Source organism: Pollicipes pollicipes, unplaced genomic scaffold (genome assembly GCF_011947565.3).
Source record: "Pollicipes pollicipes isolate AB1234 unplaced genomic scaffold, Ppol_2.1 Scaffold_3087;HRSCAF=3621_pilon_pilon_pilon, whole genome shotgun sequence".
In the NCBI taxonomy this organism is placed as follows: domain Eukaryota; kingdom Metazoa; phylum Arthropoda; class Thecostraca; order Pollicipedomorpha; family Pollicipedidae; genus Pollicipes; species Pollicipes pollicipes.
In genome coordinates this window covers 11,488,218-11,515,599 of record NW_023596225.1, presented here as the reverse complement: position 1 = coordinate 11,515,599, position 27,382 = coordinate 11,488,218, and the positions used below count along the sequence as shown (strand labels likewise).

The 27,382-nt window shown below is 56.7% G+C and overlaps 4 protein-coding genes across 4 annotated transcripts in view; 3 read left to right on the top strand and 1 right to left on the bottom strand.

The window, feature by feature from the left end:
* The window catches only part of Mybbp1A (MYB binding protein 1a), a 42,440-nt gene extending 37,679 nt beyond the window's left edge, over positions 1-4,761 (top strand). The window contains exon 14 of the mRNA XM_037212043.1: positions 4,631-4,761. Within this exon, the coding sequence (XP_037067938.1) occupies positions 4,631-4,761 (131 nt within the window). The remainder of the gene's footprint in view (positions 1-4,630) is intronic.
* LOC119089372 (uncharacterized) overlaps positions 1-17,752 on the top strand; it is a 30,368-nt gene extending 12,616 nt beyond the window's left edge. The window contains exons 2-5 of the mRNA XM_037212042.1: positions 4,631-4,850; positions 16,649-16,778; positions 17,248-17,496; positions 17,748-17,752. Of these exons, the coding sequence (XP_037067937.1) occupies positions 16,727-16,778; positions 17,248-17,496; positions 17,748-17,752 (306 nt within the window). The 5' untranslated portion in view covers positions 4,631-4,850; positions 16,649-16,726. The remainder of the gene's footprint in view (positions 1-4,630; positions 4,851-16,648; positions 16,779-17,247; positions 17,497-17,747) is intronic.
* Positions 17,612-21,912, top strand: LOC119089596 (leucine zipper putative tumor suppressor 1). The gene is made up of 6 exons (XM_037212357.1): positions 17,612-17,756; positions 18,276-18,407; positions 18,647-18,800; positions 19,735-19,907; positions 20,338-20,499; positions 20,836-21,912. Exons 2-6 carry the CDS (start codon positions 18,375-18,377, stop codon positions 20,959-20,961), a joined length of 648 nt encoding a protein of 215 aa, XP_037068252.1. The 5' UTR covers positions 17,612-17,756; positions 18,276-18,374; the 3' UTR covers positions 20,962-21,912.
* Positions 21,913-22,208: 296 nt separating this feature from the next.
* LOC119089371 (extensin-2) lies at positions 22,209-26,472 on the bottom strand. Its single transcript, XM_037212041.1, has 2 exons — positions 25,572-26,472; positions 22,209-24,476 (listed from the first exon to the last, which is right to left on the bottom strand). Exons 1-2 carry the CDS (start codon positions 26,470-26,472, stop codon positions 22,861-22,863), a joined length of 2,517 nt encoding a protein of 838 aa, XP_037067936.1. The 3' UTR covers positions 22,209-22,860.
* Between the last annotated feature and the right edge of the window lie 910 nt (positions 26,473-27,382).

The following is a 27,382-nucleotide window of genomic DNA, read 5'->3' as shown; positions in this document are numbered from 1 at the left end:
TTCTCTTCTCTCTCTCTCTCTCTCTCTCTCTCTCTCTCTCTCTCTCTTCTCTCTCTCTCTCTCTCTCTCTCTTCTCTCTACTCTCTCTCTCTCTCTCTCTCTCTCTCTCTCTCTCTCTCTCTCTCTTCTCTCTCCTCTCTCTTCTCTCTCTCTCTCTCTCTCTCTCTCTCTCTCTCTCTCTCTCTCTCTCTCTCTCTCCTCTCTCTCTCTCTCTCTCTCGCTCTCTCTCTCTCTCTCTCTCTCTCTCTCTCTCTCTCTCTCTCTCTCTCTCTCTCTCTATCTCTCTCTCTCTCTCTCTCTCTCTTCTCTCTCTCTCTTCTCTCTCTCTCTCTCTCTCTCTCTCTCTCTCTCTATCTCTCTCTCTCTCTCTCTCTCTCTCTCTCTCTCTCTCCTCTCTCTCTCTCTCTATCTCTCTCTCTCTCTCTCTCTCTATCCTCTCTCTCTCTCTCTATCTCTCTCTCTCTCTCTTCTCTCTCTCTCTCTCTCTCTCTCTCTCTCTCTCTCTCTCTCTCTCTCTCTCTCTCTCTCTCTCTCTCTCTCTCTCTCGCGCGGGACAGTTGGATTGGATTTGTTATTTGCAGTTATCACGACTTCTTTATTCTAACCGCGTTGCCATTCATCCACGGCGTGCGCGGATACCGCAGGTTTTAAGTGGGATGTGAGCATCGTGGACTGCACGGGTCTTCGCCTTCTCGTCACTTCTTTACCTGCGGCATTGGCTCGTTCATTTCCCACTACTCCATTACTGGGCGCTAATGTAGGGTTTTCTTCCTTGTCCCTGACGTGCAGATGATGCAGCTGTTCTAGCATAGCTCTCCCCGGCAGACAAGTTGACGGAAAGCGACAGACAAGAGCCGTGAGAGCACGTAAGGAATGCGTCACGATGACAAAAGGTCTTCCACGCCTCTGCAGGGCAGGCGTAGTGAGCGCCATAGTTAAAGGTCTTCCACGCCTCTGCAGGGGCAAGCGCAGTGAGCGCCATAGTTAAAGGTCTTCCACGCCTCTGCAGGGCAGGCGTAGTGAGCGCCATAGTTAAAGCGATAGTTTTGTTTTAAGAACGATCACTTGTGGTGGCCAGCAGGTACTTCTGATCGTATTATTGCATATTATTCGGGCACACTGCGAGGCCGTCATCTTTCGCGCCACCCGTGTGGATGTTTGCGTGGATCTAACCAGCAGACGTAGCCGTGCACGTGGACCGAAGACACCGCCTCTCATGAGCACAGTACAAACCTCTCATCCGTTAAGCCACGTGCTTCAAACACGCAAAGTGTCAAGTCACGGTCGGGACATGTTAGACGTCGTGGTGGCACTCTCCACCTCTCGCGAGGAAGTCGTGTCCTGCTGAGAATCGGCCCCTATCGTCCGGTGCTCGACTCGCGTGCACATCGGCGAAGCTGATCTCAGCGCTGGCGAGCAGGTCTCGTCCATCGGTTCAGAGAAAATCGAGTCGCGGCTGGGTTAGGCGCGCGCTCCTTGACGCTGAGGGTGTAGCGCAGAGCATACGACCTACGACATCTACCGTAGGTTCAGTGGAGGCTCATACGCGCCTACTAAAAGACCCGTGATGCGCGTCGCATGGAATGCGCCGTCCCAATATTCGCACCTCAGTATCAGTTATGTAAAACTTTTTATCAGCACGCGGGCGTGGCTCTACCTGCGACTATGCCATGGTTATCACTTCAAAAGAAGTTCAGTCGTTTGTTACGATTTTTCACATGCTTCACGTGAGATGAAAACGAATGTCCTCGGTCGAACACAACTCTGAAATATCGCCCCGCGGCGAGCACCGACCGATCCTGCAAGCAGGTCAGCCCGTATTGGCATGTCCTTTTTGGCTGTGAAATCCATACATATGTTTTCTGAAGTGGAAAACGTCAAATCGTTGCTCGCCTCCCCCCACCTCGGATGAGCTGGCTGAGCAATACTAAATCCTCAGCTCGCAGCGGAGGTGCTACATGTGGAGCACCAGAGGGGGAAACCATTGCCAAATTCTATGATGATCAAATGCTATGATTGATCTATGCACGATGGGAAGGTGTCGACGATATCATTGATCATAGACGTGCCCATAGGTGACCACAGCCCATGCGAGCCCACCACCTGGCCTATGCAGTATGTTCCTCTTGTGCGTGGTGCCGGCGCTGGTGGTGGCGGCCGGCCTGAATGCACGGGTTCCGACCGAGAGCCGGCAGAGCTGGGATGCCGCCGGTGCCGGCGCCGGTCTCCCATTGGCCGGCCAAGGCCAGCATTTCATGGCCAGGGCCAGCCGAGTCACGGCACTGCCATCGAGCCTTGGGCGCAGTAGCCACGTCTGAGATTAAGAGGGGGACAAATCGGCATTAGAGGGAGCAAACTGGAGTGAGGAGGGGGCAACCTGAGCTAAAATGACATCAAGTCCCCAAGGGGGATTGGGGGTATGTTCCTCAATGCTACCACAGCTACTCACCCACCCCAAATGGCTGTACCCGTGATACCAGATACCACACCACTGCACTGCTGGTAGTATTTTAGTAGCAATATTGGCCATCCGTGCATGACACCAAAATATTGCATCTCGATTTAGGTGATACGTGAACACGCTATCATGTTTGGTAGCAGCCCATCTCACTTTGGGAACGGTGCGTGTTCGCCTTCAAGGTCTGGTTATTTTTCGAGGAGTCCCAGCCGTTGGGCGGTGTGCAGCAGTCAGTCTGCCGCCCGTCGAGCTCGCGGGGGCCACTTCGAGGGAAGAAACCGTTGAGTTCAAAATGGCCGCCGTCAGATAGCCAAACTTGGTCAGCATGTTAGCAGTCATTGCCAGTCACGTACTCAGTTGGAGCATTGCCATTGGCGTAGTTTAAAGCGGCGATGACTTTGACACGTCTTAGTAGACAACATGCGATGCGGCGTGATAATTTCTGAAACTTTTAAATCTTCGTGCCTTCATCGCTCAACTCCCCAACAAATTTTACCAACTGAATGCCGCCCTGTTGCTAATGACTGCAACTCTATCATCATCGTCTCGCTAAGCGATGATGTGGCCGCAGGATCGTCTTTGTTCTTACCTCGACTTCTTGTGTTTTCGACACTTGTTGGCCGCTAATTCCGTCTATCCCAGGCGACATGTCTGGGGAACTGAGTTAAGATCAGATGACGAGAGGAGACGACACTATCGCTGACGCATTTGGTTGTCACCGGCGTTAGCAGGCCTGCGCCGGAAGCTTGGTGCCGTGTGGACTCACCTACCTGGCGGCGTGCACGGCCCGCCGCGGCCGCGGCCGCCCGGCTGTGTCCCCAGTCTGCCATATCCGAGCACCGATCCCGACGGCTTACGAGCGCGCACATCCGATACATGGCGTCCGCCGCCAGGCTGACCCGGGGGAGCGGCGCCTGGTCCAGGCGGCCGCTGCCCGCGCCTCGCCACGCCGTTTTCCCGGAAGCGGGCCCGCTGTCTCCACACGTGCACTCAACTGGGCCGCGTGACGGAGGGTGCCGGTTCGGCCGCGTGTGCGCCGGAAGCGTCGCTGACATCACGGCGTCGAGTCCGGCCGGTTCGGGTCGCGCCGGTTTGCCGGTTGTTGTGAGCCGGTGCAGCTCGACGCCGCCTTTGGTGGTGGAACCAGTCGCCGCACCGATGCGACGGGCGACCCGCGGTCGCAGCGGTCCGGTCGTCCGGCGGTGGCGGGAGTAGTGGTAGTGGTCCGGCGGTCCGGCCGTCCGGCCGTCCGGCCGTCCGGCGGTGGCGGGGGTAGCGGGGGTTCGGCGGTCTGGCCGTCCGGCGGTCCGGCCGTCCGGCGGGCCGGCGGTAGCGGCGGTAGCGGCGGTCCTGGATCGCACTAGCGATAGAAAATTGTTTCATATTTGGTCATAAGTTCAGCGCAGGCGATGAACAAAGATTGTTAGGTGCTGCGTGGACAGTCTTTTCGGAAGTTAGTCGGTCGCCGGGTATCGACGTGCGCTGGATGGCTGGAACCTTTCTCGTAATGCGTCTGTCTTCCTGCACACTCACAAATAACCGACTGAATGTGTTAAAATATGCTGGTATATACTGCAGTGGTTAAGCGGCCTGGCCCATTGACATTTTCGCATCATGCGACGTTTCTACAAGACGGAGGCAAAATGCTGTCAGACAGCTAGGTTGTCATGTGATAGCGTCGGCTGTTTAACCTTGGTCAAGGGCAATCTGGTACTGCTACGGAGTCATTCAATCGCTGGGGCTGCGTGTGACTCGGCTCCAACTTAAGGTATCCTTCAGTTAATGGGGTATCAGAAATAAAGCTATCCAAGCCCGGGGCTGTTTATGAATGATGGCATACACGCAGCAATTCGACAACTTGGGGCTGGCATAACAACATATCCCATGCTCGTGCGAGCACACAGTCAGTCAGCGCCATTCTCCCCTTTGTGTTCACTGCACCCAGGATGGCACGTTCGACTGTTGCTTGTCTTCGGCGTCTGCCGCGTCTTCCGGTTGTTTTGCACGTGTCTGCGGTGGGCGGCGCGGCGCGGCGGCCGGTGGTCAGGCCGCGGCTCGGGCGCCGCTGACCAGAGCCGCTCGTGCCGCCGCTCGTGCCGCCGCCTGACCCGCCGCTGACCAGAGCCGCTCGCGCCGCCGCCCGACCCGCCGCTGACCTCCGCCCCTCCGCAGCCGCCGACGCCATGTCCAGGGTGGACAGCGGCCACGAGACGCTCGCCGACGACGACTCGCCGACGCCGACGTACGACAGCGATGGCGGCGACCTGAACACGACCTGTCCGAGCAGCACATCTACGACCTGAACACGACCCTGTCCGAGCAGCACATCTACGAGGAGGTCAGCGGCCGGCCTCGCGCGCCGCCGCGCATCAGCAGCGCGCTGCACAACAAGGTTAGTTGGTCGGGTCGCCGCTAGACGGCTGCTGAGCAGGCCGGCCGGGGAATAACCATGCAGGCCGCCAGGTGGTGGGTTCGCGGATTTGTGAGTTTCTCCGCACCAGGGCCATCAGGGCACCAGGGTGGAATCTGCGGGTGCCGACAGTGGGACGTCGGCGACTTAATGATGAATAACCTCTGCTCGGAATCGGTCAGCGCCGCCGTGTCCCGGTCAGCGCCGCTGTGTTCCGGTCAGCGCCGCGGTGTCCCGGTCAGCGCCGCCGTGTCCCGGACAGCGCCGCCGTGTCCCGGTCAGCGCCACTGTGTTCCGGTCAGCGCCGTCGTATATCGGTCAGCTCTCATTGGATCAGGGAGTTCGATGGCGCAAATTGGTAGGAACAAAATGCCATTATAATAGTCCAACCGGGCTGGTTCCTGCACGGCGGCAATCTGGGTTACACGCGGTTAAACAAATTTGTCCTTGGGGAGTCATGACGTTTTCAAGCGGGGGTCCGTGTTCCAATGAGCGCTTTTCTCCAGGACAGCCAAACAGCGTGAAAGGTAAAATGGAATCAGCTGCACTGACGAGCCTTAATTTTATGTAGCATTTTCCCCGAGCGATGAAGACATTCATTCGCGATGGTACGTGGGGCGATGGCAGCGACACCATGTGACAGCTAAAACTACTATTACCTTCTTGTAGCGCCGCTGACGGAGGTCTTCTGGCAGTTTGCCAGCACCGGGCGTGGGAAGCTTGATAGCGTGACAAACGAAGCAAAGATAAAGAATTGTTATCCGTTTTGTTCCTTGTATAACTTTCGTTGCCCTTTTTGCCTCCTCTACATTTATAGATCAGGCAATTCATTCGCCGCACCACCGTTCCGGACAGCTCCTCGCACATATGTGGCGGCGGCTCTCATCGAACAAGACGCCAGTGCCTGTACCCGGCATGGCCTGCATCGCCAGTCGGCCAGCTCCGTCTAACCGTAGCCGACAGGGCGGCCGTGCACGTGCAGAGGCCAGCTGGCCTGCACCAGATGTCACCCGCACTGTGCCCGGTCGGCCGTGATAAGGTGCTCCAGCCTGACCGGATCGCCCATGGCTCACCCCGCGTCTTATCACCGCTGCCTCTGAATAAAAGGTCGTTCACTCGCCGGCCGCATTTGAAAGTATAAGCGTCGCTGACCGTTGCGATCAGCCTTGTGTAAATTGAGTGTTACACGACCGGCCGGCGGCGGCGTGCACGGCCCGTAAAACCGCGGCCGCCCGCCGCGCGGCTCCGCGGCCCGGCTGCAGGCCGCTGCAGAGCACGTGACCGTTGACGTCACATGGCGCCTGGCCGTCTAGTGGGCCACCAGCCGCGGATTACGTCCGTCCCCCGGACGGACGCTGAGACCGGCTGTTGCGGATGTCAGCCACACGGAGGGCGCAGCCCACGGCGTGCCGGACGCGGCACGTCGTCCATGGAGAGCTCGTGTGGCCCACCTGGCTCAGTGACAAGCTGGACGCCGAGCCCGCCAGCGCTCGTCACGCAGGCAAGGGCGGTGTGGGCGGTCGAGCCGAGCCGACCAAGGGCGGCGTGGTGAGGCCTGAAGAGGGACCCGGGCGGCCCACCGGACCTGACAATCAAAGGCTCGGATGGAGGGCATGCGCGCCCGAAGGACTGACTGTAGGTGACATAAAGATCCGCAGCCCGTAGGGCCATGACCAGAAATATTAGTCAGAGGTCCCCTGCGCCGTTTTAGGGAACCGAACGGTCGGCTTCATGTCCGTCTGAGCCCTTGAGACTTATTCCCCAAGCGGAAACGAGGTCGGGGTCCGTGATTTGCAATATCCGGGGTTCGTAACACAATGAGGGCTCCTGTGTCGGTTAGGGGCCAGAGGGCCTAACAGGGGTCCTGTGGCGACAAGTGGCCCCAAGTCGGAGCAGTTTTTGAGGGGGCCCGAAGAGGGGCCGAAGGATCTATCAAGACCAAGACCAAGGGCCTGATGGGATGGCTTAAGGGTCCGAAGAGCTAGCTTCAGGTCACATAATGGACCCCCGCCCATAGGGCCATAGGGCCGTGATCACGGATGTCAGTGAGATGATCTCTTGCACCTATAGAGACCCCCTCAGACAGAGCGTTCCTCTATTTCGACCAGAGATCACGAACAACGAACGGTCAGCTCCATGTTGGTCTGATCTCTGGGGGTCAATTCCCCAAGCAGGGACCGGCCAGGCCCGCCCGCGGCCAGGCCAGGCCTGTGGTTTACATCGGTCGGGGTCCTGTATCGTTCAGCTGCCCACAGAGCCTAACAGGGTATTCTGTGTCAATAAAGGGCTTCGAATTGGTCAGGGGAAGATTTGTACGACAGGGACGGAAACGGGAGCCCGAACAGTAGAGGCTCTCTTGCGTTGGCCGGGGCCCTCCGCCAATTGAATGGAAACAAGAACTTGTGATGAGCGCTAACAATGAGGTAATAGAAGAGTCCTGTGCTAGTCAGGGCCCCAATACCGAACCGTGGGCCCTCAAACCCTTTTCCAGCCCTGGCCCGTTAAATCCAACTGGAGTCTATGTGCCAAGTATTTGGCCACCTGCGGTGAGCAGGGATGCTGTTGCGTTAAAGACGGTTCATGCGCCGATCCGGGGTAAAGTGCGCGGGTCAGAAGGCCTCCCGCGTCAGGGACCGGGTCAGTGTGACATGCTGTATCCCTCAAGGGCCTCCGGATCGGCAGGGGATGCCACCCCCTGTGACCAGAATGGCGGCCGGAAATCACACCGCGGTGGGATAGAATGGCCCTTCAGCTCTTGACCGGGAGCAACCGAAATAAGGGGTCTGATAAGCGCTGATTGGAGTGGGTCGAAATGAGTTCAAAACGCACAAAGTCATCCCATGTTTCCCCATCCCCTGAGAACGTTCATTATTTTGCAAAATTGATTAGAGAAATAAATTCCATGTTGAGCCTGCGCGTCGAGCTCGCGCACTCAAACGCGTGAGAATCGCCAGCCATTCGAAGGTCCTCCCGAGCGTGTGAGTCACCTGATTGGCCAGCCGTTGGGGTCGGGTGACGTCACTTCCGCATGTAAGGCGGGGCGAGTGTGTCCAGTCCACATTCACCATCGACAGAGCTGGCATGGCATTGTCGCGGTATGGTGTCTAGCCAGACAAATGCTTTTTTAATGTCATATTTCCGACAGCGAGCAAAATGTGTGGTTTAAAAGGGCATCTTTTCGACTCCAGCAAACCTGAAGCAGCAGACATATTGCCAGTTCTCCGGTTCGTCTTCAGTCATAACGCCGTGTAGTAAAATGCTGCAATACTGAAGGTGCCGCTTTGTGTTACCCTCGCTCCTTACGTGGTGTCTTAATGTCTTACTTACGTATGATTAGTGCAGGAAGAATGACACCTAACTGAATCCAGAAGGCATGCACTACCTTTCTATAATGGGGTTTAAAAGCGGTATTTCGGTATGCCTGATCCTTTTTGGCAGCTCAGGCCTGACAAAACCGTTTTTATTCAAATTAGCAAACCGGTGTGGTATCTGCTGCTGATTCGTCCCTCTTTTTGCAAGAAATCCCCTCTTGTTATTACTCCGCAAAATTTTGATCCCAGCAAAATGTTTTAGGCCAGCTCATTGGGAAGTAAACGCTATTGGTACAATTCATCACGGTGATGTTTTACTTCATAGCGTTTCGGCTGGAGATGACGGGTTGAAGTTATAGGCGTAGGAAGAACAGGGGGGGGGGAGGGAGACAAGGTGACATGACTCCTTCACTTTTCAAGATGAGGGCGCGGCAGTGCCACCCCGCCCGGCTCTCCACTTCTGTCAGATTAAATTTGAGTGCAGCTTGCTTTCGCACTAACTTTAACATGCATTCCGATCTATCTAGTTCACCAGTCGTCTTCCTCAAACCGTGCTGAACAAAACTGCTTGACATCATGTTTCATGTTATTCACAGTTATGCCCAATCAGACGAAAGATTGCCAGTAGTATTGATCATTTGCTTCAACATTAACCATGAAATATCATTCCAAAGCGTTCTGTGCACGGTTTAGGCAGTCTTGATTTAGGATGCCTCGTCAAATGCCCTAGAATTATATATATATATATATATATATATATATATATATATATATATATATATGATTGCAGAAGTAATTACAGAAGATGCCTGCAGCTTAGCAGGCATATTAAATAGAGACTTAGATTTCGGTCAAATAACTCGATAATGATAAATTTACGGAAATTCCGTGAACACCCGGCAATATATCATACGTCAACTATTTTCTTACAATGCTGAATCGCGCTAAACGCCTTCAACAGCACGCACGAGAAAAATACATACCCTTGTTCGATGAATACAAAAGTACACAGAATCCACTACGTTGAAGAAGGGGGAAATCCTTGCCTAATGACCAATTCATGCCTGAGGCAGACAGCTTCCCGAAAGTTATTTTCTGCTGTGCTATGATGTAAGGGAAGATACTTTTTAAATAGAAACTGCAGCAGGCGTTCCATCTGCTTTACACATCAATAAGCGGTGGTGCTGATCCACAAACATGCAGCAAAGCAGACAATCAGTCCGCAGCTAGTCATGCGAGGAGCAGCCCGTCGAGAGCAGTGGCTTCCGGTGGCGGGCGAAAGCGGCGCTCGGACAAAGAATATCCGAAACCGGGTCATCAACAACAGATCCGTGACTTGCTTTGTTACAGGACAAACACTGGTTACATGGATTTTTTCACATTGCTTTTTGGAGATAGTGTTTGAAGCTTCCGAATTTGTTTCTGCCTAGAATGTTGCAACAAAACCTTATGTCCTGAGGACCAGTCGGCGAGATTCAGATACATGAAACCTCTGGCGCACCATGGGTCATTGATTCCAAATCAAAATTCTGACTAGCCTGTGCCCATACCATATTTTGAAACCCAAACTATGAAAGCGGGCGCTTTCCCAATGACCCAAAAGGATCATTCGCTTATGGAATTCACCTTCCCAGGGCAAAGCATGTTGATATGGACAGCTTGCTTTATGAAGCTGGGTAGCGTTTTTTTCTCCAAATGGTGTGGATGAGTCGAGTAAGGTAGATTGTTCACCGCAGGGGAACCGCTGCGGGTGTGTATCTGACGCAGCAACAATGACGTTTTGGCATTTTCAAAAGGTGTAGTGTGAATTAAGAATGGACGAAGTCGTCCATGTCTTCTACTCACCGCTCTCTCACCCCCCCCCCCCTCCCCCCGGTTGTCAGGTTTGCCTCCGAGGAAAAGTTTCTTAAGTTTGCCCCCTGAGCCTGCCCCCTCCCATTCTCCAACCGTTCCTGCACCCATGGCTCAAGTGGCATGTTTCGATTATCCGGCATGTGTTGCAGTTGACGAGCCGATTTTGTAAAGAAGGACGCCTCTACGCTCTGTGGGGTAAAAATGGTAACGTTTTTCGTAGGCCTAACCCTATACCTGGTGGGATCATTTTCAATCGTGATGTTGGCCAGAATGTGGCCACAACCAAGTAAAAGCTACAAAAAACGACAACAAAGACGGTGGGTAAACCGGTGTCAGCGGCTGCATTAAAGGTTAGGTAACGTCAGAGGGCAGGACGAAACGTGCCGAGCATTGCTGCTCGTTAATCTGTCGACACCAATTTCTGCCTTGACCTGGAATTTCATGATCGGATGTTGGGGGTTGGGGTTGACGCAGCAAGCACTGCTAAGCGTGAACACCGATCTCAGAAATGTATGTATTCAAAAAGGTTGAATTACATTTTTGAGTGTGTATTGCTAGATTCCCCATGGCCTGTATCAAATCATGCGTTCCCTGCGTTGTATCGCTTTTCTGTCATCTCAATAGGGCTCTGGCGTCCAAAGACAAAAATACGTAAGTGCTGTGTTAACTAATGGCTTTTAGGCCTTTTTGGCATAGTACGGCTGGGCTCATTGGGGCCTGCATCTATCGTTTCGTTCTGCGAAGGTCAAGTGGGGCAGAGGAAGGAACAAAGCAGGCTGGAACACCAGAGTTCTTTTTAAGCACCAGATGCTCACAAAAAAACAGTTTCGCACCGTGATCGCGAGGTCATACTCACACGCTTTTTGAGGCCCCATTATGGTACGGGGTTGCATGGTTTCGTCATCGGCAGCCGGTGCCCAACAAGCGTGTCACAGGAACCACAAAACCGTCCCGAAAGCGAAAGGGCTCCAGTTCTCAGAGTCGACCGCCTCGCTGTGGCTTCTGTCAAGTGGTGGGGCGGTCGGCACCAAGCATGGGACGGTCCAGTGCGCAGGGGACGGGGCCGGTCAGGAGCCGCCGCCACCTGGGAAAGCCCGCGGGGCGCCGGTCTGCCGCCTTCGTGGTGGAGCTGCGCCAAGCGAACGCTCTGCGCAACACGTCATAACACGAGTCGCTACATTGTAACGGCGCATGGAGACGACGATCGGTGTGGGAACAGCGTACCAAAACAGCGCACCGAACGGCCAAGCGCTGGTCCGTGTGGCTTGATCCTAACTCCATGGTGAAGATCTGTGATGATTATTCGGACTATTGTTCTCGTCGTTTGTATTACTTCTGACCCAGCGTCTCTGCCAGTTATCTCTCTGACTGGTTATCTCTCCTGCCGCCGTTGTTAGCTGATAAAGTGTCCTGGAAGTGCCCTTAAGGTGTTCAATGCATGGTCATTGTACGTATGTAAGCCTCGAAAGTTTCTTGCCGTGTATGGAGCCTGAGTTTCTTGCCGTGTATCGAGCCTGGAGCCTGCAGTGCCGTGTATCGAGCCTGAGTTTCTTGCCGTGTATCAAGCCTGGAGCCTGCAATGCCGCGAAATGCGAAGCCGCCAGTTTTGGCGACTGACCCGGTGAATGGCGAGATTGTCGGGTTCTAGTCCCGTAGCTGAAACGTCCTCATGCCTTGCCACCCATCCATCCAACATAAGTAGCAACAAACGGAGCAAGGACCGGCCACAACGTTGCATGCAACATGGCTTCATTATCGGGGACCCACTGTGATAGACTAGGAGCCATCTAAATTTCTCTTGGTTTGTCGATCCTAAGAATCGTTTCGGTTTTCGTGTGGGTGTTGCCTTAAAAAAGCTTATTACTTCATCCCTCTTTCCAGTTAAACTATTCCACTACCTCAGCACGCCCCTCGTCCTGCGCATAATTGTACCCCCATGCTTTCGAGTAAAATCTGGGAGCTCGACAGTTGGAAGCCACGTATCAAGGAGATATTTTACGCTACGCAATGTCCAGTGTGGTTCATGGGCATTGTTTGTGGCATGGCGCGTGTGAATGGTGCATTGAAGCCATCTCCGTATGTCTATCTGGCATGCAGGAATGGCTACATTGCTTCTGTGTTGTGGGTTGGCTTGCAGCATTTCTGTGCGTGAAAACGTGCAACTGAACAATATCTGTAATTGATCAAAGCCAACGGGGTGAGCAGAGAAAATTGTGCTGCAGACTGAAAGTACGAGACAAAATACTATCTTGTCCACTTACCTGCGAACACTCAAATTACTACCCATCAGTACACGATCTAAATGAGTTTAAATAGGGTGGGAGCGTTCCTAAATTTGATCAATGCTGCAACAGTATTTTATCCAAAGAGGCTTAGTGTGCCCTTATCCGAATATTGGATGCCAGTATGTCGGTTCAGTTGTCGAAATCGGCGAATCTACTCGCCGAAAACTTGTCCAGAAGTATCTGCTTTTGCTTAAAATCACCTTCAGCTTTAATGGAAGTCCCTGCCTCCGGCGATTTCAAATCATATCACATGGGGCCAGAGGCCTGTCAAAACTGCATTCCAAACTAACGCGCCCACATGTTTTTGTTCCGCAATAGCTTTTTGCGCAAACGCATAGGCTATCTACGTGCTTTCCTGACGGGGCGTTGACCGGAAGCCGGATGCCTGTGGCAGGCCTCCCTCGCCCCCCCCCCCCCCCCTCCAACGCCCCCGCTTGATCTGCGTGTCATCCTCCTTCTTACTGGCATCCGGGACCAGAGAACCCCGCCAAGGGCCGGCGGGGGCGGGGATGGGGGGGGGGGGGGAGGGGGACGACGTCCGGCTATTGTCCACGGCCTCCGCCGCCGGAGTCGTGCACTCTAAACAAGGCAGGGCGGCCGCTCGGCGCGCACCAGCGAGGCGCGCGCGTCGCGGCCGCACCCGACTCGTGACGACGGCGGCGGCGGCGGCGGCGGCTCGGCGGCGCCTGGCGTGGAGGACCGGGCCGTGACGGTGCGGCGCGTGGGCGGACCCGGCTGCGACCCGGCTGCGGCGCGGCCGTCCCGGTGCGCAGAGCGGGAGAGTCGCGGCTGTCGCCAGCGGCGGCGGCAGCGGCGGCGGCGGGGTGGACGTCGCACGTGTGGCGTGTGCGGCGGCTGAAGCGTTACACCGGCGGGCGGGGCCGCGGCGCCAGGGAGGGTGTGGCCGCCAGCGCTTACCGGCGCCGCGCGGGCCAGAGTGCTGTGACGGCACCCTGCGGGCCGGAGTGCAGTGACGGCACCCTGCGGGCCGGAGTGCAGTGACGGTGCCCTGCGGGCCGGAGTGCAGTGACGGCACCCTGCGGGCCGGAGTGCAGTGACGGCACCCTGCGGGCCGGAGTGCAGTGACGGTGTCCTGCGGGCCGGAGTGCAGTGACGGTGTCCTGCGGGCCGGAGTGCAGTGACGGTGTCCTGCGGGCCGGAGTGCAGTGACGGTGCCCTGCGGGCCGGAGTGCAGTGACGGTGCCCTGCGGGCCGGAGTGCAGTGACGGTGTCCTGCGGGCCGGAGTGCAGTGACGGTGCCCTGCGGGCCGGAGTGCAGTGACGGTGCCCTGCGGGCCGGAGTGCAGTGACGGTGTCCTGCGGGCCGGAGTGCAGTGACGGTGCCCTGCGGGCCGGAGTGCAGTGCGGGCCGGAGTGCAGTGACGGTGCCCTGCGGGCCGGAGTGCTGCGGGGCTTCGGGGTGCGAACGGCCCCGGGCTGGTGAGGCGCGCCGGTAAAGGCGTGCGACGCGTGAGGAGTGCAGCGCATGTGTGGAGCCGTGTCAGCAGTCGGTCGACCATAAGGGCACTGCCAGCTGCGGGGCTATGAGCGCCGTGAAGGTGAAGCTGGATCGGGGAATATATATCAACCTAGCAACGCAGGAGTAATATAGATCCGGGGTCATTGCTGAAACGCAAGCAGCGTGTAGACAAATGGTGCTAGTGGGCCGATGTTGAAGTCGGTGACGGTCTGGCATTCGACAACAGCACTTGTGCAGAACCGTCAAGGGTTCTAAGCCCTGGATTTCCCACCTAAGCCCTAAGCCCATCGGATTGTAAGCCCTGAGCTTTGGTATACTGGTCAAATCAAGAAGAGCAAGACACCATGAGGAGAGCGATGTCTTGCTTTGACATTGGTAACAAGACAAACCACGATAAACAGGGGGTAGGTAATCATGCATTGTGAGATGCGGACTTGGATCAGAAATATTCGTGCCCGCTCGGTTCGAGGGTTGACCGTGAGATCAAGCGTTCTTTCATCTTTCGTACGTGAGACGACCTTTCAGTTTTCTGGTCCCGAACCAAATGCTAAGTGACGTCGGGTTGATATCAGCAAGATGGGCCTTAAAGTAGTGTTCTCTGGTCAATACCAGGTCGATAGTCCCATCGGTGCTTTTTGTTTGTTCCAATTGTTTTATATTATTTTTAGGAAGACATCGAGGTTTGTTGATTGTTTGCAGTGGCGTGTGTGTGGCCCCATTATGTTCCATTGGTATCGACGTAGTCACGGATCCTAAAGGTGGAGAAGTCAGAGTCCGAGTGATATTTATCTGAGCCGTAGTAGTCTTTTAAACGGTAAAAAGAGGCCGGAAACGAGCCTTTGACTGGTGTTAAGGGGGGGGGGGAGGGGGGTAAGAGCCCGTTTCGGCAAAATGACTATGGTATTACCGCTAGTCCCTCAGTAGCCTCGGCCATGTATCTTGAATTAACTGATATGGCATTTCAAAGTTTGTATGACATTATCGGCCACAGTGATATTCTGATGGCATCACCAACCGTTATTCATCCACCACTTGATGTTTTTTATTTTTGTTTTTGTTTTCATATTTGCATTTCATGACCGCCTGCCATTGGCGGGATTTGGTTCAGCTACGCTCGCTCCACCGCCTCCGCACTGGTGGAAACCAGCTACGTCACGCACCGTCTAACCTCCGCTAGTTTGTTGTATGTTTTCATCATTTCGCTATTGGCTGATGAACGGAAATCCGTGGGATGGGCGCGCTCGTAAAAGTGTAACGCTATTAAGCGCCCGTCAAGTGAGAACAAGCCGCCTTTCTCTGCCGGAAATCGGGCATGATTTGCTGCTGTCTCCAATCAGGCTTCAACAACCCTGTCACGGTCGGCTCGGTACCATGAGCGTCGACTGAAATCGATTTAGGGCTGGGAAATCGATCGCCGCGTTCCGTGCCCCACCGCGGCCATGAGCGGAAGTCGCGGCTGCTCGCGTGGGGCCGGAAGCACCTGGGAATCAGTTCGTCCAGCGGCGGATTTTGTCAGGCGTCTGCTTGACGCAGGGTCTGGGATTGAGGAGTTTGTTTCATGATTGCGTTTCGATGGTTCGAGACACACTTAGAGATATGTTTTGATTTCCTCACTTTGGTTCGCGTGGGAAGTGGGGATATGCTCGGCTCAGTGATAGTCACGAGCAGCGCCTCAAGGTCAAACGATATCATTCAAATCCTTGCAATTATTAAAGCTTATTAAGATCTCATTTATAAAACCTAGTAGAAAATTATAAAACTTCGGTCGGTTTGCTTCATCTGTCTCTTTGATGCAGCTATGGTCCCTCACAGGGAGAGGGGGAGGTGATATATTTTCCCCATTTTTTTGGCAGAATTTGACATCACTACTTTGGCGTTGCAATGTGAAGAAAGCCGTTACCCGTTGCCGTTAAGAAACCTCGTGTCTGATCGATCCTCTTCCCAACTTTTGGCTGGGGGCGGGGCAGCAGGGCTCCCCTTTAATGGTTGATGTTTTGTCTGCGAGAAGTCATCGTAGAGAAGGGCATATGAAGCACTGAATGAAACATCACACGGCAGTTGTATGTATCTTGCTGTGCTTAGACAATGTAGCTGTATGCTGACCGGAGGGGAGGGGGGGGGGGGGGTGTTCTCATATATCCATCCCTCAACAATGGCCGCGGGTGGCTTATGTCCAACGGATGGGCCTTGCTCAATGGATTGGCCATGTTTCGCGAGTCGGCCATACTCCGCGGGTGTGTCATGTTCCATGGGCTTTGCCATGTTTTGCGGATGGGTCACGCTCCGCGGGCGGGCCATGGGTACGCCCCTTACGTCCCATGATTGGATGCGTGCGGTTTTCGGGGTCTCCTGCGCAGTGACTTTGTCGGGGCGTTCCCTGGGTTACGAGTGGTCGTTTTAGAGAGACACCGTGCCCGCAGCGGAGTGACCTGTACGGTGATCTGAGCTGTGATCTGTGCTCATTTTTCCTTGTCGCGCTGCATCTTATGGAATGCGCTCCTTGGGTGAAAGCAGGCTGTCTGAACTTAAATATTTTGTAAAAACCAACGAGTCCGCTACCGTGTTACACGCGGTCGGCATCAACCTTGACACTGTTACAGAGCCCAGCGCTGGCCCGGCCATGCAGACCTCGGCACTGACCGCTGAGCCGTGCTGCAGACCCGTGACGCAGACCGCGGAGACCCGCGCAACAGGCCCAACACCGAACACAGACCCTACACTGAGCAGTGACCCGACACCGGCCGCTGATCCGTGATACAGACCCAGCGCTGGCCGCTGATCCGTGACACAGAGCCCAGCACTTGCCGCTGATGCGTGGTACCGACAGTGACGGCGGCGGCCGTGTTGCAGGGTCCAGTGATCCGGCCGGTGGCGTGTCGGCCGACGCCGACTCACACGCCATGCGCCACACCGTCAGCCACACCCAACATGTTCGAGAGTGTGGAGCGCGCCGCCGGCCGGCGCGCGCCCCACTACGGCAGTGAGTATCGGCTCTGGAGGCCCGACCGGCGCCTACCGATGGCGCAGCCGGCTTTCGGAGGCGGTCCCAAACGCTTGTGAACGCGGCTGCAGCTATATCAGTTTCAGGCAATCTCCACGTATGTGTCGAATTCGTTTAGCTGCCCCGGAAAGGGATGACGGCATTGATCTGGTGCAATGTTTGACTTTGTGAGAATCATCAGTTCAAGCAGTGATAAAATTGTGATGGACGGTCTGTGGCTGGGCTTAAAAACTTTGATAATGACCTCCGTATGTATCAGGACAAGTTATTAGCGTTTTTATGGTGAGCCTTGTGTTTTCCTGCCCAAATTATTGTGACCAGTGATACCGGAAGTCAGCCACGCTTCCACGTGCGCCGTGCTGTTTTACACATCGACGTAGCGTACCGCACGGCATCCACCTGAGAGGCAGACCAGACGTCTGACCCCCTCCCCTCCCCCGGCCGCCAGGCGCGCTGGAGCTCAAATACGGCAGCACGGCCCCGGCCGGCGACCGGCGCTCTGCCTCGAGCATGGCCCGCTCGCGGTATGAGAGCCTGGACAGTCTGCGGGCGGCGGGCGCCGAGCCTGCCGGCTCGCTCCTCGATGAGTACCGGGCGTACCGAGCGGCCGTGCGCCCCGTCGAGTCGCGCCGCGAGTCGTTCAGCGGCCGCGGCGACTCGCGCCGCCAGGGTCTGGCGCGTCACGACTCGCTACGCAGTCTGGCCGGCGTCGGCACCGGCGGCGGCGGCGGCGGCGGCGGCGGCGGCGGCGGCGGTGGTGGCGGCGCGCGCATCGGCGGCAGCGTCTCGAATCTGGCGGCGGCCGAGGCGGCGCTGGCGCGGCCGCGGCGCAGCCCGGCCAGCCTGCATTCGACGCCGAGTCCGGCCGACTCGGGCGTGGTGGAACTCGAGGCGGCCATCAAGGAGCGCGACTCGGAGCTCCACCTGCTCCGACAGTCCGTGGCTCAGCATGAGCAGGTCAGCTTCCGGTCGTCGGAGGTCGCCGGACGCCGTCTTCGGGTCCGCTTCCGGTCAGCTTCCGGTCAGCTTCCGGTCGTTCTGGCCGCGCGCGACTGGGGCCGAGTCAGCGAACGCCGTTTTGAGGCGCCCGTGCGTGGATGCGAATGAATATGTGACTACGTGGCGCGTTTTGCCGAAGTAAGAATGATGAGGTGCTGTTCATAGCAGCCGGCTCACAAACGCTATGATTGGGCATGTCGTGTCGGTGCGACGCTCCGCATATTGTGCGCACGGTAGGCCCTGTGCTATTTCTCGCACGCTATCATTTCGCTAGCCATTTTTATGCATGAAATCCCAAAAGCAGTGAGGACCTTTTAATCCCGCCCGGGATCCCTGTCACCTTCATGTGGAAGCACCTTTGGATCCTTTGGCACAACGCCTGTGTTTCCGCGCATGCTTCTGGGTAATGGGCTGCCCGTTTCCCCATTATGATGGCGGATTAGGGACGTATGGTCATGCTCCCAGACGATGTTTCAGGTATACGACGAGAAGGAGAAGACTTGGGAGAAAGAGCTACGAAAGATCCAGGCGATCTACGATAACCGACTCAAGGCCAGCCAGCAGAGGGCACTCAAGATGGAGCAGATGCTGACCACTCAGACGTACCAGGTATGCACCACGCATCTCATCAAATTCAGTTGGAAATGTGGAAGATCATATCACAATAGGTTCTTCTGCCATTCACTTCTGCAATATAGGTTCCCTTGCCGTTTGCCAGGAGCCGACCGAGACCAACACACCAATCAGGAAGTCCTGGCCTCAGCAAGCCTCTAGTGGTCCGTCTACCGTTTTCCCTTCAGTCGGACTGTGGGGTCTGTGCGACCTCCTGACGCTATCGCCGTGTACAGCTGCAGCAGGAGAAGCGCAAGCTGAGTCAGGAGCTGGAGGAGACGCGCCGGGAGAAGGAGCAGCTGGCCCGGCAGGGGGACGGGCTGCGGCAGGAGCTGACCTCCCTGCGAGCCCAGCTGGAGGACACTGAGTGGGGCCTCTGCCAGAAGACAGGTCAGTCCTCGGGCACGACGGCCGCTCGGCCGCCGCAGAGCGTTACTGGCGTCTGTGACGATCTCTGAGTTTCGTGACGACTGGGCTGGAGGACGTGCGATCTATGACAACCATCGTCGGCTTACGCCAATACTAGCGGTGTTGCATCAGCTCACGTTGCTAATGACGCTGATATGCCGCCTCTGAATAGCTCAGTTACCACTTCATAAAGACACGATGAAGATGATACCAAGACTGCTGCGAAAACCAGGCAGTGGTGGCAGGTGGGTAGTGCCAGGTATTAAAACCCTTGTCTTCATGAAACAATCCAAGCCACACGACTCATCAATGCTGAGGCCTGGGGCGTGCTTTGCAGCACTGCAAACCTGCGATGGACAAATGCAGAATCCGGCTGGCCAGGCGTGTCAGCAGGTGTCGTGTCAGAGGGTGTCAGCAGGTGTCGTGCCAGAGAGCGTCAGCAGGTGTCGTGTCAGAGTGTCAGCAGGTATCGTGTCAGAGGGTGTCAGCAGGTGTCTTGCCAGAGAGTGTCAGCAGGTGTCATGTCAGGGAGTGTCGGAAGGTATCGTGTCAGAGGGTGTCATCAGGTGTCATGTCGGAGAGCGTCAGCAGGTGTCGTGCCAGAGGGTGTCAGCAGTTGTCATGCCAGAGAGCGTCAGCAGGTGTCGTGTCAGAGAGTGTCAGCAGGTATCGTGTCAGAGGGTTTCAGCAGGTGTCATGTCAGGGAGTGTCAGAAGGTATCGCGTCAGAGGGTGTCAGCAGCTGTCATGTCAGAGAACGTCAGCAGGTGTCGTGTCAGAGAGCGTCAGCAGGCGTCGTGTCAGAGAGTGTCAGCAAGTGTCGTGTCAGAGAGTGTCAGCAGGTGTCGTGTCAGAGCGCATGAGCAGGCACGCCACCAGTAAGCCCGAGCGTCTGACCCAGCCGGTCCGTGCCGCAGGCGAGATATCGCTGCTGAAGGCGCAGCTGAAGGAGAGCCAGGGCCACCAGGCGAGCCGTGGCCATCAGATGCTGCACATCCGCTCGCAGGTTCGGGAGTACGCCAGCCAGCTGGACGCCAAGCGGTCCGAGAACCAGCGGCTGCAGCTGGAGGCGGCCGCTCTGCGCAGCCAGGTGCGGGGTCAGGCCAGCGTCGCCCACGCCACCATTTCTGTCGATGGCTTTGAATATCATCAACTGAAGATTACAGTTGCTAATCACTACCCATTTTCGGTCACCTTGCCTGTTGTACCGAACGCTCATCGCAGCCAATGAATGATGACTGTCGACATATGACCTCTTATTGTTGACCATTAACCCGATTGAGATTCCCCATCCTTAGACACCGATTGGGATGCACCAATCCGAACGATGAATGAGACCACCAAGCATCTACTAACACAGAAGGCGACCCATATCATCTGGCGTTTCCCGTTACCGTGCCGTGAATGCCATTCACTGGCCAGCCCCTCCCACGGTGACCTATCAGCAGCAGCAGGTGACCACCGCCCCCGGCCACGGGAGGCAGCGTGGATGAGAGGATGAGCCGCGCTGCGGTCGGCAGGTGACGGAGCCACGCTCGGACGAGACGGGGGCAGTCATGGCGCAGCTGCGGCGAGAGATGGACCGGCTGCGCGCCGAGCTCAGCACGTGTCGTGCGCAGGCGCAAGCACAGAAGGAGGCATTCGAGGAGGAGCGGCTGCACTGGCTCGACGAGAAGCAGAAGGTGAGTAACGCGCACGCGCGGCCGTCGTTGCGAACCGTCAGCTGTTGGATCGTAAGGAGCTCCTGGTACAAATGCAGGCTTTTGGAGTCTGGTTGATTTGCCTGCCCAGCGTCACGTACGATCACAGATTTCCTCGTAGTATTGCTGACAACGGCTGTGTTGATGTGTTCAGGAAGCTTCCGACATGGCTTGGTCTGTTAGCGTCTGTGCATGTGTAATATTCACACCGTTTTATCATAAAACCCTTCAATAATGACTTGACGCGCTCGGCACAAATGACGGTGGCTGCTGTGCCCAGCACCCATCACAACTGACGGTGGCTGCTGTGCCGAGCAGGTTGTGAACTACCAGAAGCAGCTGCAGCTCAACTACATGGAGATGTACAAGCGGAACAAGATGCTGGAGGCCGGCGTCACCAGCCGGGAGAACAAGCTCAACTCGAGCGGCGAGTCGCAGTGCTGACTGGGCGCCGGTCTCGTTCCGACGAGCCCCAAAACGAACCGGACCAGATCCAGGAGAACCCCAGAACGAGCACGAACGAGTCTTGGGCGGGCTCCGAAACGAGTTCCGAGCGGGCCCCGGGACGGGTCCGGACGAGCCCTTGGACGCAAATTGTGGACGCCGAGCTGCAGAAGTGCCGCGGCTTAGCTCTGGACGGGACCCCACCCAGGTCTGGACGAGCCTGCCAAGCTGCAGAAGTGCCGCGGCTTAGCTCTGGACGGGACCCCACCCAGGTCTGGACGAGCCTAGCAAGCCCTGAACGAGCGTCTGCCGAACCCTGGACGAGCCCCGTACAAATCGTACGAGCCAGCTCCTCCTGAGCAGCAGCTACGGTGCGGAGGATGCTGCGAGGGAGTCAGACGGGTTCTCCGGGAGGATGGCACTGCAGTGACCCGCGCGCCGCGTCCAGTGGCGTGGTCTGTGACAGTGGCGGTCGGCGGCCGAGGGCGGCAGGCGTCTACTGCTGTGCCGGCCGTGGTGCTGCGCCCCGCCGGGCCGTGGCTGGCCGCACGCCTCAGTGGAGCCCGCCCATCGCTGGGGCTGGGGCGGTGCTCGGTCGCGCGTGTTGGCTGCGTTCCGCGCGCGTCACGAATGGGAGGCAAGGACGCCTGTTACCGAATGGCCGCAGCAGCACGAGTTGGGCGCTGCACTGGCGTTAGAGGCGTTGGAGCGCTCCGGCTGCGATCCTCTAGTGAGGGTAATATGTGTTGACGAGGTCACAGCAGCCAGTGAGGTTTGCTGCTAGCGCGGTTTTCACTTCGTGAGCGGTCAGATTTTCAGGTTTTTAAGACCGACATGGCGAGGTGGCCTTGATGGGGTGCCGATTTTTTATTAGACATTCTAGTCAGTACCTATAGATGTTGTATGAGCAACCCGCCTGTAACTATTTATTCCATGCGATGAAATATATTGATTGTAACTTGTACTGCTGTATGATTTCGTCTGCTCGAGAGCGCGTGGTCTACTCGCCCGGAGGGGGGGGGGGAGGGTTCGATGCAGCCGGGCCCGCTTCCCGTGGGTGTAGTCATGGGGCGAACACTGAAAAACGCCTGGAAGTTGGAGCCTAGCGGCCATTCCCAACTGGAACTAGTCGTTTTGCAGACCACGAGTTCCACAAATTATTGGCGTCTGTTGTAGCATTGTTCTTTAAAAGATAAAAAAGTAGTGTTGGCTACATAGTATGTTTATTAACACCACCGATCCTGCGAATGATAATGCGTATTTAGTACAGCGAAATATACAGCATAGTACGGTGAAGTACAGTGTTCCAAGATAAATTATTAGGGCTACGGTTATTGTGTGAAAATCCGTTTTGCACTCGCAAACACGAATCGTGTACTTACCGGACGATCCATAATCACAAGGCTGCGTAGTAATGTACATAATCAGCACAATACAGAATGCTTAAGGGCAAAATCCACGAGTATTAAGTTCGGCACACATGCCGTGCGTAGACGGAAATGATTATTGAAATCCTCCAAAATGCATCTCGTCTCGGTTTAGAACACTCAGCATCCACAACCTCGCCGTCAAAACAGAGGACAAGCCGTTCAAAAGCATGCCGTACGGGCATTGTGGAGACACGAACAACCCCGTCCTTGGAGGCACGGCAACCCCGTCCGTGAGAGACCCGACGTGACCAACACGGCCTGCTCTGACGGAGACCAGGTCAAGACCACAGGAGCGGCTGACGGACCAGGTCCAGACCTGTTGGTCACCGGTACAGACCAGCGACCACTGGCACAGCATTGCCCGAACACGTCGGAACATCAAATGCGCACAGGTCGTTGGCCATCAGTTTCCCATAATGGTGGGCTATGGCTGGAGGGTGCAACCCGGCCATGACCTCCTCGTGGTTGGTTAACCGTAATGAGATCCAGGTCTGGGCGCTGGGTACCCGGGTCTCGCCACCTTTACGGTGGGAGGTGCCCCATAATGGGATCCAGGTCTGGGCGCTGGGTACCCGGGTCTCGTCACCTTTACGGTGGGAGGTGCCCCATAATGGGATCCAGGTCTGGGCGCTGGGTACCCGGGTCTCGCCACCTTTACGGTGGGAGGTGCCCCATAATGGGATCCAGGTCTGGGCGCTGGGTACCCGGGTCTCGTCACCTTTACGGTGGGAGGTGCCCCATAATGGGATCCAGGTCTGGGCGCTGGGTACCCGGGTCTCGCCACCTTTACGGTGGGAGGTGCCCCATAATGGGATCCAGGTCTGGGCGCTGGGTACCCGGGTCTCGCCACCTTTACGGTGGGAGGGGCTCCATAATGGGATCCAGGTCTGGGCGCTGGGTATCTAGGCTTGAAACCCGGGGACTCAGGGCGATGCGGCCGTTCAGCTATCCCCGGAACGGGACGTGGCAGATGCGTTTTGGGAGGCCCATCAAGCTGCGGTGCAGGTTTGCTCAGGTTGGGGCGTGGAGGAGACGGCGGGCCATACTTTGGCCTGGGTGGGACTTTCGGTATTAGAGGAGGCCGATGCGCTGGCTCAGGCCTTCGAGGTGGCGGCTTATAATCGATTGTGAGAGGTGCCGGTGGTCCATATTTCAGTGTCGGTGTTGGTGGCGGTCCATATTTCAGTGTCGGTGTTGGTGGTGGTCCATATTTCACTGTCGGTGTTGGTGGTGCTCCATATTTCAGTCTGGGTGTTGTTGGCGGTCCGTATTTCAGTGTCGGTGTCGGTGGCGGACCATATTTCAGTTTTGGTGTTGGCGGTGGACCATATTTCAGTTTGGGTGTTGGTGGTGGTCCATACTTCGGTTTAGGTGTAGGTGGTGGTCCATATTTCAGTTTGGGGGTTGGTGGTGGTCCGTATTTTAGTTTGGGTGTTGGTGGTGGTCCATACTTCAGTTTAGGTGTTGGTGGTGGTCCATATTTCAGTTTGGGTGTTGGTGGTGGTCCGTATTTCAGTTTGGGTGTTGGCGGTGCTTCATATTTCAGTTTGGGTGTTGGTGGTGGTCCATACTTCAGTTTAGGTGTTGGTGGTGGTCCGTATTTTAGTTTGGGTGTTGGTGGTGATCCATATTTCAGTTTGGGTGTTGGCGGTGCTCCATATTTCAGTTTGGGTGTTGGTGGTGGTCCATACTTCAGTTTAGGTGTTGGTGGTGGTCCGTATTTTAGTTTGGGTGTTGGTGGTGGTCCGTATTTCAGTTTGGGTGTTGGCGGTGCTCCATATTTCAGTTTGGGTGTTGGTGGTGGTCCATACGTCAGTTTAGGTGTTGGTGGTGGTGCATATTTCAGATTGGGTGTTGGTGGTGGTCCGTATTTCAGTTTGGGTGTTGGTGGTGCCCCATATTTCAGTTTGGGTGTTGGTGGTGGTCCATACTTCAGTTTAGGTGTTGGTGGTGGTGCATATTTCAGTTTGGGTGTTGGTGGTGGTCCGTATTTCAGTTTGGGTGTTGGTGGTGGTCCATACTTCGGTTTGGGTGTTGGCGGTGGTCCATATTTCAGTATGGGTGGCGGTGGCGGTCCGTAGTTGACTGGTGGCGGTGGCGGTTCGTAGTTGAGTGGTGGCGGTCCATACCCAGTTTTGAGTGGATGGGGCTGTCGGTACGCCGACTTCGGTCCGCGCGGCGGCGCTAAATGACCGGCTTTGGGTGGTACGCGGCGTCCCACGGTGAGGTTCGGCTTTTCCAGCCTGGGTGGGCCAGGCGCTGGCCTGGGCTGTGGAGACGGTGCATACCCAGGCCGAGATGCTGGCGGTCCATAGGAGGTCTGTGGCTGCCGAGGTCCTGCCGGCCTGGGTCCGCCAGTCGGTGCGCCAGAGGGAGCGCGGTATCCAGAGCTGTGAGATGCTGGCGGTCCGTAGGAGGTCTGTGGCTGCCGAGGTCCTGCCGGCCTGTGTCCGCCAGGCAGTGCGCCAGAGGCAGCGCGGTATCCAGACCTGTAGGCGTCCGTGCTGGCCGGGTAGGTGGACCCGGCTGCCGCGCCGAGCAGGCCACCCAGCTGTGGGACAGTGACGCCCACGCCGCCGCTGCCCGAGCTCGTGTCAGTTCCAGCCTCGGTCCCAGACTCGACCTCGCCCCCGCCGGAGACCTCCGCCTCGACTGCGACCTCAGTCTCTGCAGAGATACCATTCTGACCAGTTATTACAGTCACAAACTCTCCGCCTCCAGTTGCTCCAGTGAGCATCCCAGCGATGGCCTGCTCACCAGAGGGAACTGTGACCTCTCCTCCTTCATAAATTCCTGTAACAGCAGGCTGTTCTCCCAGACCTGTTTGTGAGGCGACCCATTCAACACTTACGGCTCCAGAGGTGATAGCTCCCGCAGCTTCTCCCCCTTGCTGAGTGGTGACCGGGAGTCCACCGGGAGCGCCCGAAATGACAGCGCCACCGAGAGGTTCGATGGTTGCTGCGGTGGTAGACAGTGACTCGCCCTGGACCTCGATGGACCCGCCAGCTCCACTCACATTGTTTGTTTCTGTGACGATCACCGTTTCGCCCTGTCCATTCATCTCCATCGTGTACTCTCCTCCACTCTCGGTGCCACTGGTGACAGACGTCTCACCATACTGGACCGGCTCAGACGACAGGTCATCCCCTGCGCCTGCTGCAGCAGCGCCCGCGACCTCGCCACTCTCCGCGGCTCTGACGCCGTCCTTCACATGCTGGCTGCAGACGCGGAACGCCCCGCTGAAGCCGCCTGACGCCGTGACAGTGCCAGTCTCCGCGGGGAAGCGCTCGCCCGTCGCCGGTGTCCGCTCGACGTCGGTCACGGATCCGCTGTTCACGAAGGCGTTCGAGCCGCCAGTCAGCACCTCCTCGTCATCAGCGAAGCGCGAGTACACCATGAGTACGTGGTCGAGGCAGCGGCGCTGGCCGCGCGGGCAGGCCGGCAGGAAGCCGAGCACGTCGAAGTCCCTGGCGCTGCTGCCGTACTGTCGGCGGCAGGCGGGGGGCGACCGGCACGGGATCGGAATGCGCAAGTCCGTGCCGCCGTCATGACCGACCTCGAGACTCACCGAGTCAGGGTGGGTGAGCGCGGAGTCGGACACCACCGGCAGCGTCGCCTCTGGGACATCACCTGCAGCACCGCCATCACTGACCACCACGCGATCAACACTGACGGGCACTGGGAGGTACGTGCTCGCCAGCCGAAGGTCGGCTGCGCGGGGCTCCGGCGTTTGGGCGGCGGGTGTTTCGGGATCGTGCTGTATCTCTTGTCCAGCATCACCGAGTGCGTCCAGATTGCGCTGAGGCGCGCCCAGGTCAGTAGACAGAGCGGCAGCCAGCTGGTGCAGCCCCAGGGTGAGGTCCGGAGCCGGAACCACGTGCAGGCCCGACGAGGGCAGACGGTGGTCGTCGCTCTCAGCATGCTGATTGGCCTCCCGGTGCTGCTGGTGCTCCTGGTGCTCCTGGTGCTCCTGGTGCTGGTGCTCCGGGTCGTGATGGTGATGGTGAGTAGAGGCCCCCACCGCGCTCAACAGCGACTCAGCGCCGTCCAGGTCAGTGTGGGAGGTATTGCTGTCGGTCATATCGGAAGGTAGGGGTAGGTATGAGAACCGATGCTGTTTTTCCGAGGATTTAGCCTCATGCACATCGGAGGCCAACATGGATTCAGCCCCGTCCAGGTCAGCGTGGGGGGTATCGCTGTCGGTCACAGCGGAAGGTAGGGGTAGATATGCGAACCGATGCTGATTTGCCGATGACTTAGCCTCATGCAGATCGGAGGCCAACATGGATTCAGCGCCGTCCAGGTCGGCGTGGGGGGTATCGCTGTCGGTCACATCGGAAGGTAGGGGTAGATATGAGAACCGATGCTGTTTTGCCGGGGATTTAGCCTGATGCAGATCGGAGGTCAGCATTGATTCAGCTGCATCTAAATCGTAGTTCCATATGGATTCCGCCTCATCCAGATCATAAACCAGCGTGGATTCCGCGCCCTCCAGATCAGCACCTGCAGCAGGCTTAGCTTCCTCAGCAGCGGACTTCATGAGTGTGGTGTTTTCTGGATTGGAATCTACTGAGGATACAGTCTCGACCGTCTCCACGGTCGTCGAAGGTTCAGTCCCGTCCTCACCGGAACCTCGTAGCAGCGCATTGTCGTCCTGATCCACGTCCAGAGGTGGCTTAAGCTCGTCCACTTCAGGGTTCACAAAGGTTTTGGTCCTGGCCGGACCGAAAGCTCCCGCAACGTCAGCATCATTCAGATCGGAAGACGTTAACGATTCGGCCTTATCTTGATCGGGTTCAGGAAGGGATTGAACCTCACCAGCACCGGATCCCGCCCAGAACTCGGAGGTGGACTTTATGGATGTGGAGTTTTCTGGATCGGAATCAAATGAAGATACAGTCTCGTCCAGCTCCTCGGTCGTCGAAGGTTCAGTCCCATCTTCACCAGAATCTTGTAGCAGTCCATTTTCGTCCTGATCCACGTCCAGAAGT